The 20,297-nt window shown below is 38.9% G+C and overlaps 1 protein-coding gene across 3 annotated transcripts; it reads right to left on the bottom strand.

Annotated features, from left to right (window-relative positions):
• Positions 1-9: 9 nt before the first annotated feature.
• On the bottom strand, positions 10-18,781 carry tmc6b (transmembrane channel-like 6b). Of its 3 annotated transcripts, XM_080880270.1 has the most exons (22): positions 18,710-18,779; positions 17,541-17,615; positions 13,552-13,715; positions 10,557-10,687; positions 10,226-10,387; positions 8,467-8,622; positions 8,258-8,366; positions 7,907-7,991; positions 5,760-6,011; positions 4,923-5,122; positions 4,698-4,842; positions 4,413-4,568; positions 3,864-4,042; positions 3,678-3,768; positions 3,476-3,573; positions 3,238-3,333; positions 3,068-3,143; positions 2,052-2,185; positions 1,258-1,434; positions 1,086-1,164; positions 874-960; positions 10-772 (listed from the first exon to the last, which is right to left on the bottom strand). In XM_080880270.1, the coding sequence occupies exons 3-22, from the start codon at positions 13,605-13,607 to the stop codon at positions 758-760; spliced, it is 2,484 nt and encodes an 827-aa protein (XP_080736396.1). In that variant the 5' UTR covers positions 13,608-13,715; positions 17,541-17,615; positions 18,710-18,779; the 3' UTR covers positions 10-757. The 3 variants fall into 3 exon arrangements, with proteins under 3 accessions (XP_080736396.1, XP_080736395.1, XP_080736397.1); XM_080880269.1 differs by lacking the exon at positions 17,541-17,615 and having other exon boundaries at positions 18,710-18,781; XM_080880271.1 differs by lacking the exon at positions 17,541-17,615 and having other exon boundaries at positions 18,714-18,757.
• Positions 18,782-20,297: the final 1,516 nt, after the last annotated feature.

The following is a 20,297-nucleotide window of genomic DNA, read 5'->3' as shown; positions in this document are numbered from 1 at the left end:
GCATGTTTGTTTAAAAAAAAAAAAGAAGAAAGAAAGAAAAGTGTATGCTTGTAGAGTGCATTATGTCCATACTGTTCTTCAGGCTGTAAGCCTTATATTTTGTTGTATGGTAGTAGTGCCCACTCCTTTAAAAACGCACTAATAAAGACAAATACACGCTGAAATATGACAAAAAGATAATTTACTTACAAAACAGAACAGTGGCAGTTATCACCCAAGAAAAAAAATAATAACATCATTTACAACATAAACACACTCACACCAACAAGTAATAAATCCAGCTACAGCATACATACTAACACACGGTAGAATATCTTTCCAGTAATAATAAACTTTTGTTCACATTTGCTATAAAAGTGCTTCTAAAAAAGGAAGGGCTAAAGATTTCTTGTTATGCTGCCCATTTTATTATTACAGAAAGATTTACCTGTTTCATCCGCTTGTTGAGCTCCTCAGACTGTTCTCTTCTTTCCCTCTCATATCCCACCACTGTGACGCTGCCTTTTCTTAAACTCTTTATCAGTCTGTGCATCTTTAAAGTAAACCAGCAACATCACAAGTAACATTCATGTAGATAAATAAACAGTCCCTTTTCCTTCTAACAACACACACTTCAACAATCTGCGTTTGGCAAAATGAAACATCTACTGCTGCATAGTGATTTTGAGTTCCTGGTTAGTATTCCAGTTTTATCCACACAGGTTTAAAATTTCTGTCCTTGGTGGACTGAGGTTTGTCTTCTGGAGAATCAGCTGCCTCAACATGTAGAGTCCTAAAAAAAGAAAGGAAATAACATGGAAGGTAAGAAAAAGGTTGGATGTGCAGTCTGGTGTTGTAGCATTAGAAATGTTGGTGGTTATAAAGGTGACTGACTTGGCTTTTAAGATGTTTTCCAGCATCTTGTTTCTGCTTGTGGACAGACTGCAGCCGATTGATCAAGAACTTTTTATCTTCTCCCTCCTGAAGACACGCAGGAAAAAAGAAAAAGTACAAATACATTTCAGTGTATAACATCCTAGCACTGTGGTAAACTTGGACTGAAAAAACCCCCAAGATCTGTATTTGAACACTAGGTGGTGCCTTACATTTTGTATCTGATCCTGGAGTAAACTGATGATCTTCCTTTGACCGTCCACCACCTGACTATGGAAGTAGATCACTATCCTGATCAACAGAAAATCACAAAACAATCAAGTGTTTAAAAAGATAACACTGCTATCAGTGATATAGATCGTGTGTGTGTGTGTGTGTGCTCACAGAAAGATGCCTGCTCCCACAAACAGAAAAAATGGGTTTTCCACAAAATATGTGTGAGCCTTGGACAGCACGGACAGGCTGGGATTATCTTTTTCCAGTATTTCCATCCAGTGTTTTCCCGCCTTAAACATTGTGTCAAGCGTACGAAACGGACCACACGATGTAGACGGTGTGATGCTGAAGACACAGAAACAACAGATGTGTGAATGCCTCGAGTATTTGTGCAGGCCGGAGAACAAAAGACGAATCAAGTTCTGTTTCTTATTGTTGGAAAAAGTTTTTTGAAACTAACCCAGCCATGAATTTATAACCCTTCACTAAGGCTGAGCTCACATGTGTGTTTGTATCTATTATTCATCTCTTAGGGATACAGTCACATTACAGGGACCTGCCTCCCTCTTAGTGTCAAAAACACGATCTCCTCAAGGCGACCACTTAAATGCCAAGGTTTCCATTGAGGTTTCCAGCTGTTGGACTGAGAACATTATCAGTTCTGGGTTACTCTCAGAGCTGAGAACCAATCTGTTCTTCAAAATCAAACCCATTCGCTCTTTGAAGAACAGTTTGACACAAAAAAGCTACTGTTTGCTTAATAAAGTGCTTCGCAGATTGTGCTGTGCTGCAGGTTGGTTTTTTTAGGATTATTCTGCATTTGTGATTTCACTGGAATAGATAAGTGACCTGGTTTCATTCATGCAGCATTAATGTTGATGTGAACATGCCAGAGTTGCAGATGTAGTAGCTAGAGAAAAGGAGGGGGTTAAATCCTCTTTGAGCTGCCTGTTTGCGAGTACCTCCACATGGTATATGTGACACACACGGAGGCGCCGAGGAGGGAGGGGATGCAAAGGAGAGTGATGAAGATGGTGGTCATCTGGCTGGCTCTGTATGGCTTCCTGGGGGCCTGACAGTTCAACATCACACTGCTCTGTGGAATAAAGAAATAACACAAGAGCTGGGGTCAGAGGTCAATGCCTTCATAAGAAGTGTCAGAGGTTCAGGAGAAAGGTTGACAGTGAAGATGTGTCCCACTGAACTCAGTGTCTACAGGCAAATTAAAGGTAAGACAGCAGAGACGACATACAATATTTTAAGGCTACATTGCTGCTTAATTAATCGAACAATGAGTCTACAGACATGTGAACACACGATTTAACCATTTTGTATAATAACTGGTGTGTGCAGATCTGTCCTGGATAGCTGCCTGCACACGGGTCTCTGCTTTGCCTTATCCCACCTTCTACAGCTGCCCAGAGCCTGACTGGAGGAGGGCCCAAGCCAGCACCCCAATCAGGCTCCAGGCAGCTGGTTTATAACGAAAGTCAAAACGAAAGTCAAGCTTAAGCTGTGCTTTCAAGTGAACAACGTGCCTTTGGCCTCATTCCAGTTTGCATCCAGATTTTAAGGTTTCCTGGTATTATGTCCTGTGCTACAGGATATTTATGTTATTTCTTGTAATGTTGAGGTCTGTAACGTGCTTGTTTTGTTCCTCTGCATGACACACCTGCAAAACAACAGGAGTTTTGGCGAGACAGTAATAATTCACTTCCCCGAACGCCACACTGCAAGTATTTTGAGACACTGGCAGGATGCTGCTTTTTCACCTTTGATGGTTAAGAGTCAGGCTTAACTATTACCCTTCTGTTATAAGTTCCTTTTTGTTTTGTTTGGTTCTTTGTCACACCACCACCCTGTACCTCTAATTAGCTCTCACTAACTCTTTTGCAACAACAAACAAAAAACAGTTCCACCTTGAGCAAGTTTTTTCTGATTTTCTTTTTGAATTTCAGTGTCTCTTTTGTGCATTTACCATCTTTATGTAGAAGACCAGAAATAGTTTGAGAATCTGCACCACAGGCAGGACTGGACTGAAGAGAACTCCCAACCTGAAGAAACACAAACATAATTCTCATCCATCAGAATGAAGAGCTTGTCGCAGCAGGGCCACTTCACTGTGTGCATATCTAAAGAGAATTGTACCAGGCTAATGTCTGTCCATAGATGAGATCCAGAACGTTCCTGGCGATATCAAACACTGGTTTCCTCTTCCTTTTCAGCACCTTTTCAGAAAACAACCTGCCAAAGGCCAGAGGAGACATGAGATGAGTTAATGTAATAAAAGAACTTGACTAAAAGTACATAAAGAGATAAAAGTTTAATTACATTTAATGACAGAAAAAAAAGACAAACCAAGAAAGAACTTGTTGAAGTGACCCACCTCCAAAGTAACTCGCCAAACAGCGTGTCCAGTAGAGTGAAGATGAAGTCCATGAGCAGGAAGCGATAAAGCTCCTGACCCACAAAATCCTCCCAGCACTGAGATAACAGACATAGTCAAAACAAACTTGTGATTAGAAACCCTTTATTCACACAGTTGTCTACTCTGGTAGCTTCAAAGTGTAATTTCTTGTTTATGTTACCGTCAGGCCAATGCTTTTGTATTCAGGAGCCACCCGACCCAGCCAGTGGAAGCAGAGAACTCCAAGCATGCTCATCTTCAACATCAAATTCCTAGAAAACACAGAGAGAGACTGTTAACAACCAAATCCATCAGTTCTGTACTCTAACCTCTGACATTACTCAACCACATAATGCTCTGCTCGTACCGGCCAATGGCGACATATGCAAAAACAGAAGGTGACTCGTAGGTCTCCATCCAGCCGACGAGGTTGAACAGGGCAGGTAACAGCAGGTTAATAACAGAAACCACCGTAGGCAGAGACAACAATTTGGCCTCTTTCATCAAAGGGTTCACGTCAAGATTACGATGGTTTTGCTGCAGGTCCTAAGCAGGAAGAAACAAGGTGTGGATAAGCTGTTCAGTTACATTACTGGAAAGTATTGGTTTGATTGAGCAATATTTTTAGTCGATACATATCATGACTGAACCTGACTATAATCATAGATGTATATAAATTTGAAATGAATGAAATTGTAAGAAAAGTGGGAAATATAAGATGTATAAATAGATTAAATTCATTTTAGAAGCAGCAGGAGATATTTAGATATTACTGTGATGCTGAAAACGTGCACCTAGTCACTAATCTGTGTGATATACAGGAAGTACATCCCGTGTTAACAAGCTCCCTGTTTAAAGAGACATATGGAACAAAGACTTTATGACACACTGGGGAGGACAATCCATCCAGCCTCACCTTGTGGATAAACTCAGAGAAGTAGTAAACGCCAGCCATACAGCCAGTGGTGCTTGCTATGCAGATTGTCCATGCCACTCCATGAACCATCAGCCTACAGAACCTTTTGCAGAAAGTGCTCTTGGTATGCTTTTGAGTCAGCTCTGCCAGCAGCTCCTGGTGAGGGGGCAGGAGAATGATGGTGTGAGGGAGAGATACAGACCACAATGAATGTTTCAGGTCAGCACATTCCTGCCAGTCAGCGTCTACAATGTGAACGAGCATCGTGTTTGTTTGCATGCTTACCTTGAGCTGTGTGCCGATATTTTCAGACATGATTTGAACAGACTTTTTCTTGATGACTTTAAAATCCCAGCAGCTGAAGGTCTTCATAGTCAAGATACTATTAGATTTGTTGATTCTGAAGCTCCGACCAAATGTTTTCGACATGCTGTTGGGAGATGACGTGTAAACAACAAAAAAGCAAGACTGATGTGGATACAGTTGTATGAGGTCTGTTTTTATCTGTACCTGTATACAAGGATGATGCATGTGATGAAAAATGCCATTCCAATGGTGAAAAAGTATGCGAGAGGCATGTTGTAAGAGAACTGCTGTGAGTCACTTGTCAATGTGGAGGCATTTTGTCCTCCCCCTTCATCCCTGGAGCGCCTAGGCAGTGTGTAGTTAGCGTAGTATCCATAGTACATAACGGTATGTGAGAAAGAGCCCTGAGACAAACACAAGAACAGAAACTTCTTTAGCTGTACTTTACAAGCAAGTACAGGCAAATATAAATAAACAAACACAGTGAAAGGTTAACAAATTGCATTGCTCCAACTTGGGAACAGGAACTGCCTGGAAAAATAATTTTTCGTCTTTGTTCTTATTATTACTACACTTCCTGTAAATAAGGGAACATATCAAATTCTTAAATGCTATTTGTTATGCTCATTTCCAAATCAAGCAGCTAAAATTATGTTTGATTGTATTGTTTCTTTGTATAGTTCAGTGCAAAATTATCCTTATTTATCTTATACTAGGCCTTGGTGCAACTCCTCAGTTGATCGATCCATCTATCCATCCATCCACTTCCGCTTATTCTTTTCAGGGTCATGGGGGGGTGCTGGAGCCTATCCCAGTCTTAGGGCGAGAGGCAGGTTACACCCTGGACAGGTCGCCAGTCTGTCGCAGGGCTAACTCATAGACAGAGACAACCATTTGCGCTCACATTCACACCTATGGGCAATTTAGTGTTTCCAATTAACCTATCCCCACTAACTGCATGTCTTTGGACTGTGAGAGGAAGCCGGGGAGAACCCACGCAAAAACAGGGAGAACATGCAAACTCTGCAGCAGACAACTTACTGCTCCAGTGAGGAGCTCCAGTCCAGAGAATGATGTCGTATCCCGGTATGGAGGATGCACAGCCTGAGGCAGCACCAGGAACGCACCCGTAACCAGGAACAGGAAGACATTAAAAAAGACTAGGGTCTTGAGAAAGAGAAAGTACGAGAGGACTCCAGTCCCGAAACGCCCGCTCACTCTCTTGAGCAGCGTTTGCCACGGCTGGAGAGAGTGCAGGAAGGACAACCAGCTGTACCAGCTCTTTCTTGCAGCCTGGAAGGAGACAGTTTAAAAAAAGTCAGGTGGAAAAAATAAATAAATCACTGTAGCAACACAAGACAAACTGGACGTGTGTTTGTGGTTTTCTGAGACGCTGTGACTCATATAGAAAGTCATAAATGCTTGGGCAACAGAGCAATCACACTGGTAGGAACACCTACAGGAAATAACCACCCCAGCTGCAACATGAAAGTCAAATGTTCCATTTTCATGTGACACATTTACAATAGCATGTCACACCCTTAGAGCACCTTGAATAAATCTTTAATATTAAATAATGTTTTATAGGATCTTAAAAGGATGAATTGTGAAGTTTTGATGGAGACAGATCTTGCAGTTGTTACATATAAAACCATGAAGACAGGTCGAACGCTTCCCCCCCCCGCGCTGCAGACATTTAAAGCAGAGTTAATAACCTGTCCCTTACTACCACATAATGAATAAGCACTCTTACACATTGTAGATATCATGCTACATTTACTAGATAGCTAAAGTTTGAAAGGCTTGTGTCGCGACTCAAATGCTTCTTTGGTTCAGGTAGGGTTTACATTTTGTCAGTAACTTGGAATTTCTGTAGAAAACGTTTTGCAAAGTAACAAGCTGCACATTACACAATATCACACCTATACCCCACACTCCTCTACACCTCAGGACCTTGGGCACATTTATCCACAGTGCATTTTATGAGTTTCATTTGTGTTTCCATGTTATCACACCTCAGTGACCCTGACAAGAATAACCCAGCTTAAACTTAAAAAAAAAAAAAAAAAAAACAGAGGAAGGAATGCAGAGGAGACAGATATGCTCATATATGATTTTATGCTTTGAAATGTGGTTAGAGCAGAACTTAATTTTTTAATCTTGCACTAGCCAAGTACTGACAATTTACACAATCAATCACATATGGGAGATAAACATGACATGTGTTTGCTGACCAGCCCCTGAGCCTTGTGGGGTTCTTTCTTGCCAAGTATGTGGATTGCTCGTGTATTTGAGTTTCAAATTCTTAGTAAATATATTTAAGCTTAAGTTTTTCTTTAGGCATTTCCCATTGATTTCTTTATTGTTCTGGTATATTGTGAGTCTTAGTTGTGGTATTTTTGAGTCTTTGGTTTCTGTGTTTAGTTTAGAAATATTCTGCTGTTGGGTTTTAGTTTTGTGTTACTTTGTGTTGTGGTTCAGGCTGATTATTATCAGTAGCCCTGGTCTATTCAGAGTGTTTTTGTTGTGACTTCCTTTGTCTTAGTTCCATGTTCATGCTTCAGTCCTTTGTCTAAGTGTTAGTATTCATGTCTGTGTTAGTTTCATGTTTAGTTTTCAGTTTTATTTTGAATTTTATTCTGCTTCCTCTCTGCCATCCAATGACAAGTGAACTTTGTTCTTATTTTGGACTTGCTAACAGTAATGTTCATATGAGTGAAGGAACAGTACCTTATAAACACAAACACAGAAATCCAAGTACATGACAAAGAGGTTATACTCCAGAAACTGATTATTGATAAGACGCAGCAGGAGAACAGGATGCAACTGAAAACAATGATGGGAGCACAATGTGCAAACTGTGCACTTTGGGTCGTCATCTCTACAATTCTCAGCAGTTTGTAGGACAAACTTATCCCTCACAGCAAGATATTATTTGTCACATAAATACTGATTGTATTTGTTTTATACAAGTATTGACACTTTTTCCCTCTCAAAAGAAAAAAAAAGAAAAAAAAAAGACAAACGAGTTAAAGTGAGTTTTGAACTCCGTGTGGGCAAGCATTTTTTTAATCTTTTTTCCCCTCACTATTAAAAATGCAAACATAGAAACACAACTATAACAGTTTCTAGTTTCCTTGTATCTGTTAAGGAATTTAAAAATCACAGAAATACAAAGGATAACTTACAATGATGATGTAGTATTTAAGTTGACTGCAACAGGAAAGCTTCTTGTTGGAAAGTATCCGTTTCTCCTTCTGCATTACTAAATTCCTGTATACAAAAAACAACAAAGGATCATTTTCAGTGACATGATGTGAAAGAGTATTTACAGACCAGTAAATATAAACTTTGTAAATACTCTAATGATATCAAAGATTGTAGATCATTACATTTATTTGCAGTGTTTAAAATCCAGTATACAGTGAGAATAAGATGTGCAGCTAATGTCAGAAAGAGTAGAACTAAGCAGGCAGTCAGTTTATGTGGCTGCAAACATAAATAAAACACAAAAGAAGCGATGACTACGAGCAACATGCCTGATTTCTTTCTTCTCAGCGACACTCAGAGGCATTCCTCGAAGCATCCTCACCCGGTCGCTCACAGGCAGGTTCTGCAGGTTGTTCACCAGACGTTCCCTCTTACTCACTATAATAAACACAAGCGACATCATTTATATTACATCATTCTAATGCAGTATAATTTAATCAGAGTAAACAGTGCACATCACTCGTCTGACAGCCTCCACCTTCTGCATCTGTAGTGTCCCCCTCCATGCCGTAGCTTCGTATGGACGGTCTAGAGGAGGGAGAGAAGTCCCGGATGGATGGTCTGGTCTGCCGGCGTCTCCTAAGCTTCAAGGTCTTGTTGCAGTACTGAGAGATGATGGCTCCCCTGTTGCGGCCTGCAGAAATGGGATCAACAACAATTATTTCCTCGAAGGAGTTTCATGAAACCAGAGAGCTCTTCCAACTTCTTGTTTCACCCAAACAAGAAGTTGGGTGAAAGAAGAAGTACATTAAGAAGCACCGTTTGATGCAGATAAACTGCTAAAGCTTTAAATCATGCAGACATCTTGTAAACTTTGTGGCAAGCTAACAGAAGCCACCTCGTCTCTTTCTAGCAGCTACTTCCCCGCAGCCTGTGTGGTAACTCTAAAGGGAGACAAAGCATTTACTGCACTACATTTATTTTATAGCTGTAGCTACTCTTTATATAAAATATAAATATAAATAATTTATGTTACATTCTTAGAGATTAAGCTAGCAGGTTTACAAAAAAAAAAAATACTTTTTTGGGTGGCTTGGCGTGTATTAAAAGTCTGGTATATAGTCTAAGTCTATATAATCTCCCAGTTGTGTTTCACATGCTTAAAATATTGCACCATGTTGCAAAGAGATAAAGCAATCTTCATTGCCACCCTGTTTCTCCTGAACTGCCACAGACAGGAAGGTGATAAACGAAATGCTTCCTGCTGAAACACATCAACACCATGTTAACACCTGCTACACCAGTACCTCATTTTACTGGTCAGCACTGCCCTGTCCACTACAGTGGTATACTGAGCATTTATTTAGCAAGTTACTTTAGAATATGATAGAATATACCATACTGAATTCATTAAGTTACTTTCTAGGGCCACCTAATTATTTTACACTCAGCAAAACATTAAATAACATTTATTTATTTTAAGTTGTTTTTTTAAATCAGTTTATTTTTTAAGCTATTCCAACAAACAAACACACAAACAACCAAACACCCAAAACAAACAGATAAGCAAAAGAACAAAACAAACAAACAAACAAACAAAACAAAACAAACTTTTGGGAAAGATAAAGACGATCTTATCCATTTTTTTTTTTTACAATTTAAATATTTTTTAATTAAAAAAAAAAAAAGGGATAAGAAAGCTCTTAGAACAAGACCAACTTTCAGACAGTATTTTGTGTTTTAGGTCTGTATATTTCTCAGAAACTACTGCGAACATGCTTCTAGAACACTTTGCATTAAGGATTTTGACTGGATTTCAACATAAACCAAACTGTGGTAACAATTCTCATTTCTCATTCTGTGGTAACTGTTTGAGAAGTCTGATATTTTTCAATAATGTAAAAACAAAAGGAAAACAGCATATAGACTGTGTGAGACTGTTTATGATTTAAGTTAGTTGTAAGAACATTTTTTAAAAGAAACGTGAAAATGTTCTGACTTAGAGCTCTGCAGCTGTTACATAGTTTTAAATCTGACTAAGCCAACACACTATTAGTGATTAGTGCTGGATGGATTGCACTGCATGCCCGACATGATTCAAGTGAACAGTCACCACACTGAATCAGCATGTGTCAGAAATCCTAGAGAGGAGTGTCAAAATTATATTAAAACACATGTTGGACACACACAAAGTAATCCAGATGAGTGTGCTCATAAGGTTTTAAAACAAACTGATTTATTTATTTCTATGTATAATACTCTCCTCATGATTAATAGTTGCTTGTTGCAGGACTCACCAATGGTGCGACTGGGCATGGAGGACAGGATTTTCAAGGTGTCCGAGGACCAGCCTTCACCTTGGATGGGGTCCATTTCTCTTTCACCACCATCACATTCCAAATCACTTGCCCCCTGCCTCCTTCTATGCTCATGTTCAGGGCCACTCAATGGCATATTGTCTGAGGATAGAAAAACAAATAGACAGAAAATGATGCCTTTGCAATTCAACGCAGCATTGAAAGGTATTACAAGTGGTAAAGACATTTTAGGCATGAAGAAAGAGAATATATATTTTTTATATAAATGAAAAATAAGAGTTCATCACATGCAAACAGTCTTTCTTTTTACCTCGACTCTCCTCATCCAAATCACTCTGCAGCTGCTGCAGCTCCAAGGCACTGGATGCTGCTCCATTGTCACGGTGTTCTGCAATTAGCTGCTGAAATGAATCGTGAACACCTTCCTCATCTGCCGGGCTCCTGACAGAGAGACACACAGGCTTGAGGACCGATAAAAAAAGGAAATAGGGTGGTACAGACTAGGCTAGATTCAAAGGCTTCAAAGTGCTCTGAGGGCCAGTGACCACTGAGTAACCTACAGATAAAACACTTTCTGACTTGGTCATCAGTGGCCCCGGTGGGAGTGGGAGGCTGCAAGCCTCTTCCTGCACCATCTATATCACATTTGGGCAAAACAAACAAACAAACAAACAAACAAACAACAAAGCGCAATACACAGTCCAGTGTAAAAGTCTCAAGTCATCTCTCATTTTTGCTTCCAAGGAGCCAAAGTTTGCTTATTGTTTTTTTTAAGTTGTCTTGCGTAATAGTTCTCCTGAAGGTCTTTCAAAAATGCCAAAAATTACCTACAAAGTGATTCCCAAAGAGCTACAAGCCAGAAACTTTGCATAGAAATTACAGGACAAAAAAAGTGCCAGGAACTTACAAAAAAAACCCCCAAACAAACAAAAAAAGACCTGCCATGGGACATGATTGTTGCATCTGCTTCTTTAACTGTACCATTTACTGTTCAAAGCTTCATCAGAAATGATCTCATTGGAAGGATGTTGAGCTGTTCTTAAGTAAAGGAAACAGGGGATGGTATGCCAGATTACACAGGAACTGAAATGAAAGTCAGCGACACCATGTCTTATGGAGCAATGAATCCAAATTAGACATGTACAGAGGTCAGGAGAGAGGTTCAACAGCGATTATGAAACACACAGAGGAGGATATGTCGGGCACCAGTCTGTGTCTGGGGAAACTTTTCATACGCAAAATGTTTCATAGATGGTAAAAAAGAAATGTCAGACAAATATGACAATTCACACTCACGAATGTGACCATGTTGTTCATATTTTATCCGTTTCCATTTACTCATGCAGCCATGCATTAAATAATAAAAGTTAATGCGTGCATTACGTTGACTGTGTGCCAGACTGACACAAAGTTTAAACATTTTCTAACAAGGTTCTTGGTTTTGGCTTATTGTAAAACCATTTTGACCAAAATGTATTAGTTTTAACATATTTCAGCACCATGTCCTGTCTCTAACTAGTTGCTGTGGGGCTGTGGTTCCTTGCCTTGTATCCCAGTCAGTAGGGCTGCTCGATTATGGCAAAAATGATAATCACGATTATTTTCACTGAAATTGAGATCTCGATTATTTGACGATATTTATTTAACCCTTTAAGACCTACTATAGAACCAAGTCCGCCAGAGCTTATATTATTTTTTTACATGTTGTAGTGCCATTTGTGGGAGCATTTCAAGTTGCTATACAACTTTTATAGCCCATATTTTAATAATATGTATGCATTAAGTCCATAATAACTACATTAATTGCAAAAAAAGTGCAATAAACTACAAAAAAATTGAAAATCGTTTTTTGTATTTTTTACATATATTTCTACTTGGAGAAATTTAAGAGGTTTATCCCTCAAAGCTTTAAATACAAAAAAGTTGCAAAAAATAGTTTACAACAACAGGAAATTTATTTTGAGTGTCTTCATAGTTTTATTTTGGAGATACACCAATTTTTATATACTGCAGGAAAAACGAAAAAACAATCCTATGATGCAAATTTGCAAAGAAAACAGCAGGTGCATCAAAATAAACTATTTCCAGCAGTGCAATTCGAGTTCTAAGCATCCCAGAAACGACACAGAAAAGTCAAACATGACCAGTATAGGTTTAAGGCCTACAAGTAAAAAACTACAATTTCCGCGAAAATGACATCACTTCCGGTTTCGGCCAGGAAATGGCGGACATGTGATAGTTCGTGCTGACGTCTGTTTCACTGTGGGAAGTGTTACGAACAGCTGATCGGATCGGCAAAGCGTGTTTCTGGAATATTATGTTTTTGTTCCTGCAAGCCTTTTTATGCAATTTTTGCAAAGCTTTATGTGAAAGGAAACCGTGACCGAGGACAAGCTGATGGCATAAGATGTAAGTACAACTCCTCTGGTTTCATATGCAAAACAAATTATTGCGCTAGCTTACTCGGTTCAGGTTCTACAGGGATTTAAAAAATAGTTACACAAAACGGAGCATGCTGCTCTGACTGGCTTTAAAGGGTTAACAATGACTTTAAAAAAATAATATAAAATAGTGTGCAACACCACTGAAGTTTTTTTTTTTTTAAACTCTCTTTTCAACCAACAGCAGTCACTCTCCAAATAACTTCTGCTTAGCTTTCCTAGCTTCCCTCGGGTCCTCTTAATCAGCGTCTCCAACCTTTTTTGCGCCAAGGACCGGTTTATGCCCGACAATATTTTCAGGACCGGCCTTTAAGGTGTCGCGGATAAATGAGGGAGGGGCTAATAATCGGCTCAGTCATTTTTAATGATCGTTGAAAGCCCAGATCATAATCGTGATTAAAATTCGATTAATTGAGCAGCCCTACCAGTCAGTCAGGCCCTCTTAGAAAAAAAAAAAAAGTTGCCTACTCCCGATTTAGATACTGTACGCCTAAGCCAGCTGGAGAGACCATTTGTCTTTTTAGAAGGACAAACAGCAAGTTCGCTTCCCTTTGACTTCTACACAGGAATTAAAAGAAGCAAGCATGCAAACAGTCATGATCTGTTCAACCAAACAGAAACAAGGACAATAAAGTGGAGCTCAGCAGCTGGTCGCATTGTTAAAAAAAAGAAAAGGATAGGAAAAAAAACGACAAAAACTCTGCACCAGAGTACAGTCTGATCTGCCTTCCCATTTAAGCCTTCCCTCCCGCTCTCACGGCCTTCACGCTAAGAAAAAAAAAAAATCGACAAAATCAAAATGAAGAGTGTGAAAACAAAACAAGAGTAACATGAAGTGACACAGAGCCCTACAGTGACACTTACTCCAGTCCAGCTTCCATAAGCGGGTGGCTCAGGTCAAAGTTAACATTTCGGGACATTTTCCTTCTCTGCCGACAGTCTCGATGTATCCAGCTGTAATTCTCAGGTTCACACCCGCGCCTGCTCAGACCTGCCTTCTACTTCCACCATGGTGTTTGATCTTCTACCTGGGAGGAGGGGGGGGGGAGGATTAGAAGGTGGGGCGTTAGTGTTAGAGATAAAGGGGAAGAAAATGCCAGCGCACTTGCTTGGAATTTGATTGCCCCGGTCTTGTTGCTGCTTGCCCTGAAAGATTATTAAAGTTACAGGTGTGCTTAAGTGCAAATGTGTATCAAGTGTCACTGCACTGTCAACATTTCCTGGCCTTTACAAAGAGAATAAAGTGACCTGCATGATGCATCAGGGAGACTTGCTGTGAGGAACTGTGTCACTTTGTCTACAATTCTGAGAGCTCCACTGTGGTGCGGTTTATAATAAGGCCTGTGGCCAGAGTCAGATGGCACTGTGTCACCAGTGACATGAATATTTATGAATGACACATGAACAGAGACAGACTAACACATTGTACGATTTTTCTATCAGATCGTGTCATATAAGAGATTTTGAGGAAGCATGTTCGATGGCTTGTTTGCCATTTAAATGGAACATTGTTCACCTGATTTTCTACTTTTATTTCTGGGCAACTGCTTCATATGGTAATCTAACCTTGGAGCAGCTATAAATTCTGCTCTTTGGACATGATAGCTGACTGTAAAAACAAACTCCACCTACTTCAAAGCTAGGAGGCACAACACATCTGGGAAGATAAAATGCGATATTAAACTAAAAGAATAAAATAAAATAAATTAAAACATTTGGCTTTTGGTAACAGTGACTGACAATTTACAATCTAAATTTGGTCAATAATTAATGATTTTTCCTCGTTCTTATTATAAAGGTAACTTTTCTCTTGACATCATTTTAGAAGATTTTCTGATTAATAATTTGCCAAGAAAGTCCCTGATTAACCCTTCTCTATCCATTATTATAACTGATCTAAATTATATCTAAGCTTTATTAATAACACTTACAGAAAATTAAATGTAGGATAATAAAAAAATAGAAACACCTCTCCACAATGTCTTCATATTTTACATATTTATGGTTGTGGTAAAAAACAAAACAGCAAACCCATACATGTTGGTGTTTGTTTTGTCAGTTTGTCTCTGGCTCACAGCTTTTTATTACATACTTGTCACTTTTGGAGCATAATCTGTCCTTATTCTTTAATTATTTCCCTCAAATGAGGTCCAGTGGTTTGAGGGATGCTTGCAATGCACCTATTACTTCTTTCTTGTTAAAGAAAGATTGGGTGATATAGAAAATTGTGTTTGTGGTTCATCTCTCACAATATCTGTGTTACAATACTTAAAAAGCACTTTGAGTGGTCAGAGAAGAGAAGTGGTCTATTTACTAAATGATTTAAAAGCCATTATAAAAGCTTGAATGTATCTCAATTATTAATGGAGATAAGAAATTACAATATGGATTTTAGAGCCAACTTAAAAAAAAAACAACAAAAAAAACAAACCCCAACAGCACAATAAATGGTAAGATTGTTCAGACTCATCTCAACCTTATGGGTTTAATTATCAGATTCTCAAACAACAGACAACTGGTCTGACAACATAACAGAGGCTATCTGTGAAAACAATTTCAACTCCATCAAACATTAGATCCACTTCCTGTTTACATGCTCCCACACTAGAAACATTAGCTCAACAATGCTCATGATAAGCAAATATAAAAAACAGCTGAGCTGGAGCTGGTTTGCTAAGACTATAATGCTCTAGTATGATACATGTGAGTATTTCCTTTGCATGTCTCTGTGGAGATCAGTTAGCAGATAATGCAAAGCTTATCATTCAATAAGCTATCAAAACCCACACACTCATATAAGAGGAAACTTAGGTTCCAATCATTCTCAGAAATCCCCACAAACTAATCTATTGCTCAACCACCAAAGAGATCATTCTCTACCAAGCTCTTACCCTTGTCACATACAACCCAGAAAATCAGTCATGTGCCACACTTTTTAATCCGGTGATATCCGTTCATGTAAATAAATGGCCTTCAATATTGTTTGTTCTTCAGGGAAACTTGATGAGCCAGTATAGTGCTAACAGGGAGACACACACACACACACACACACACACACACACACACACACACACACACACACACACACACACACACACACACACACACACACACACACACGCACATTATAAATGGCTGTCCTGACCCAGATCACTGCAGTAACAACATCAGGAATTACTACACTGGATGCACGCTCTACTTGGTGAGCTTCAGGGGCACCGCCATCCTTTACGGCTGCCACATTGGTTTTTGTCATGAGCTTCATGAGCCGAGTTACGTCACCACAGCCTGTCACCGGTACGGTCCCCCCCTTTTTTAGTATTTTTTTCCTCTGATCATTTTCAACTCTTTCAACAATTCCAGCATATTTAGCCAGAGCAAATCTGCAGTGACACAGCAGATAAATATCAGCCACTGAAATCAGTACATATCATCTTATTTTCCTAATATGACGTATATAAATATACATCATACGACTTCTTAACTTTTGACACAGATAACCAGAATATATGAAATGAAACTAACATGAAACAAACATGATGCTACTGCAATAATGGGATGCATCTTTAAGTAAAATTCAATATCGATCATTTTTCATTGTTATTAATAACAATGCAAACTTTGGGATGCATCCTTTCTTCAGCTTCTGATGTCAGGCATGGCAGAAAACAGGTGGACGCCACTGGTTTAATGTGATTGCCACTTTGAAACTGTACTGCTGGGCCAGCAACAAACAAAGGGTGCTTAGTTTAATCATTCCACATGAATGATGATCCACAAACACAAAAGACAAGACCTGGATTGCTGGTTCTCTTGGTTTTTGTTCTGTGTGAACATATGCAGCATGGAAAGAGTTGGGAGGAGCTCTGCATATCAGTCCAGTCACCAACTAAATGACTCCATGGCTGAGAAATGCCGAATTACCAATTGTTTAATTTTTTTTTTTACTGCGCTTGCTCTTTTCAGGCTCTGTTAGGACAATCTACTGCACACATATGGTTTCCCTCCCTTTCAAACATACTTTTCCGATTACCAAATTGTTTCCAGGATCATGTTTCTGCACCCATTTCTTTCCATATGCATTTCATGCGCATTGCTTGTTATGCAACTAATATTTCTATCTCAAATTTTCACTTCTGCAGGGCAAACAAGCAAACAAAGCAGGGTCATACAACACTGCTCAGCTTGAGTCACTCTCTGTATTTTGTCATACTGTTTCTCCTATTTCAATGTCTAAGTGCAACTAATATTAAGGCAGTCCTCGGAGAGTGTACAGTCAGTGCAGGATACCGTGGGAATGGGTCAAACAGAGAGCCAGGCAGGGAGGTCAAAGTTGATCTTAAAGACAGCCAAACAAAATAAGCCAGAGAAAAATGCACACAAGGAGTTTGATGTAGGGTTGCTTGAGTATAGTACAAATGTTTTGGTCAATATGAACAATCATTCATGCAGATTGAAATGCAACTGTAATTGAACTGAATACAAAGGCACAAGTAAAAGCTGAGGAGAGGGAATTTGGGTTTTTTGGAGTAACGAAAGCAAAGCAGGAAGGGCTAAAAGACAAAACTAGGGTCTTTTACAAAGCTCAAAAAGTAGCACGAACATTTGGACAGATCCAACTGGAGGGCCATGAAGAGGAGTTTAACCAAGTCACAATGAAGACACCACACTCCAAAAATCAACACACTGTATGAGATCATAAAATGGTCTGATAGTATACAAAAAGGAATTTCTCCACCCTTCCAGCTTTCAAAAACTGAGAAGTGAGTACTGAGAAAAGCCAACAAGAGGCAGCAGCAAAGCCCAAAGCTGCAGTTAACATGGCAGCAAAACAAAGACTTGGATTACAATACCTCAAAGTTTGAGTGAAGCCTCGTGAAAGGGTGGAGAGAAAGAGAGGTAGATTTTCTTGCAGCAACTCTGCTTAACTGTAAAGGACATAAAGGTTGGGCGAATGGGCATATGATGAGCAATAAAAACTGTAAAGATCATACCGTAATAGACAATAATGCAAATGTCCATTCAATTAACAAAGCCAGGCATGCACGCACGTACACACACACACACACACACACACACACACACACACACACACACACACACACACACACACACACAGCAGTCACACTGTTATTCAGGCCCACAATAGTCTCTTTAATTCAGAACAGAGGACTCTAAATGATAGGTTTACTCCTGGCTACATCACAGAAACTGCAAACTACAACACAGATTTAAATGAATGCCAGTAGTGCACCTATTACGTCTTCCTTGTTAAAGAAAGATTGGGAGATATAGAAAAAATATGTTTGTTTATCATCTCTCACAGTATCTATGTCTGAATACTTAAAAAGCACTTTGGGTGGTCAAAGAAGTGCAATGTACTTGGAGGTCTATTTACTTAATTATTAAAAAGCTAGTATAAAAGCTTGATCTTAATTATGAATGGAGATAAGAAATTATGGTGAGGATTTTAGATCCAACTTTTTTTCTTTCTTTTTTTTTTTTTAAACAGCACAGTAAATGGTAAACTTGCTCCGACTCATCCCAACCTTGTGCGATCAATTATCAGCTTCTCGACAAACAGACAACCGGTCTGACAACATAGCAGCGCTATCTGTGAGAACATTTTAAGCTCCAAACTGCAAACTGAAACACAGATCAACCTTTTAATCTGAACGTATCTGCCAATTTGGGAAAACGGAGACCGTTGAAAAAAAATCTGCCGTAACACAACACACAACAAAATGCTTATTCAGAGATTCCGACGCTGTAATTACATCCGCAGGCTTTTCTGCTGAACACAGCTTACAGAAACAAAAAGAGCAGAGTCACAGAGCCCTTTAAAAACACCAACTTCTCTCTTTGCCGTCGGTTAGCTTAAACTCTAACAAGAGGCGGTCGACAAGTTGCCAAAGACTGAAGTTGAACTTTAACCAAGTTGAATAGAAATTACAAACAGAAGCAAATGAAAATAAACAGCAGCTAAACTCTCAAAAAAGAGTCACCAAACGTATTCACTCACCTACTCAGAATCGTAACAAACCCGCTTATCTTTAGTAACCGACCGCTGTCAGTCATAACACTCGGCAAACTAAACTAGACGGCGGGGACAAACCATTAAAGGATGCTGGGGTTCCACTTTAATATAAAAACTAGTAAAATTATAAAATATAAATTACTTCACTCATCGAAAAACTAAGCTAATACCTTATTGTGTGATATGATTTCCAAACGATTTAACATACTCATCTGTAAGACCCGTAACTGATAACAACGTAATGTAAATTTGACCCCCCACAGAGTTGGCACTCTTGGTTCAGTCCTATTCGCAATTTTACAGGGTTTTTTTTTTCAGCGGGGCAGGGCTGGGCACCAAGAACATCCTAGTAGATGTGGTTGGAGAGAATGAGGTCGTGTATGATGGGGAAATAAAGACAGTGAAGAAAACTGGCGCACAAACGCCCAAATACACGAGCATTGAATGTGGCACTAAAATGTGTCACTAAATAAGTTTTTTCAAGTAATATTTATTCAGACTCTACTTAAAAGTCATATTCCTACTAAATAATACAAAAGTTATACAAATAGTTATATCAAAATATCCTTAAAGTACTTAAAAGTGCCCATTATGTAAAATGTCTTGAGTGACAGGTATCATAATGGATCGTAATTATTGTTTAATTGTATGTATATCACTCTAATGGTGCAGCTAAGTATTGATTGATTTTAATTATTTATATTATGCTGGGATGTCTGATCTATAGTAATACAGCATAATTTACTTGTACCTAAGTAATGTAAACGTCCATGCTTTCAGCCAGTGGTTTCAGAAATTGTCAGATTAACAATAGTCCAGCCCAATAATGTTCATAATGTAGCATCAGAGAGTCAATCATGTGTTTGTCGAGGGCTCGGTGCCCCCACACCGGACATGTGCCTCCTTGTGAACATGCACAAATTGTTACATGGCCTTCAAAGTGTAAATACAAACATTACTAGCCTAGCTGTGACTTAACAACTATTCAAAGACTTAGAGATCTATACTTACCCTTTTACGCACTTGTACAAACATCTGTAAAAACTATAAATAACCTGCATGAGGCTCTTTACTGAATGACAGTTTTATTTTATGTCACTTAACTTAACACATAACTGGGTTTTAAGAAGATGACATATGTGACAACTTGCTGCCACTGGGTATAGAAAGCAGTACATAAATTTATTTGCAGACTCAGTTTACTAACAAACTACCACCCCCCAGCTGTGGAGACACTTGCACAGCTGTCTTTTTATTTTGCTGTAGAACTATAACCCATAAACTGTTTTCCTCATAGGTTTTTATGTGTGTACATTGGGTTGTTTTATCTTTTATTTCCTCCACTCTCTTTTGGTTTTCTGGTGGTTTTCTCAGCTGGCTTAAGCATGTCTAAGTAAAGCACACTAAGGGGAACTGGTTAATCTTCATTTAAAAGGTTCAGTTTCTAGATCATACCTCAGTATTTTGCATACTAGTTTTTGTCATAATTTCATAGGATAGTTTAATTTGAACTCATGATTTTTACATTTGATATTCCTCTGAAAAGGTGATGCTCCTCTATAATTTAATGGAA

This window comes from Rhamphochromis sp. 'chilingali' (assembly GCF_963969265.1).
Source record: "Rhamphochromis sp. 'chilingali' genome assembly, chromosome: 4".
In the NCBI taxonomy this organism is placed as follows: Eukaryota; Metazoa; Chordata; class Actinopteri; order Cichliformes; family Cichlidae; genus Rhamphochromis; species Rhamphochromis sp. 'chilingali'.
The sequence above is the reverse complement of the archived record's forward strand: the minus strand, read 5'-3'. Positions and strand labels throughout refer to the sequence as shown.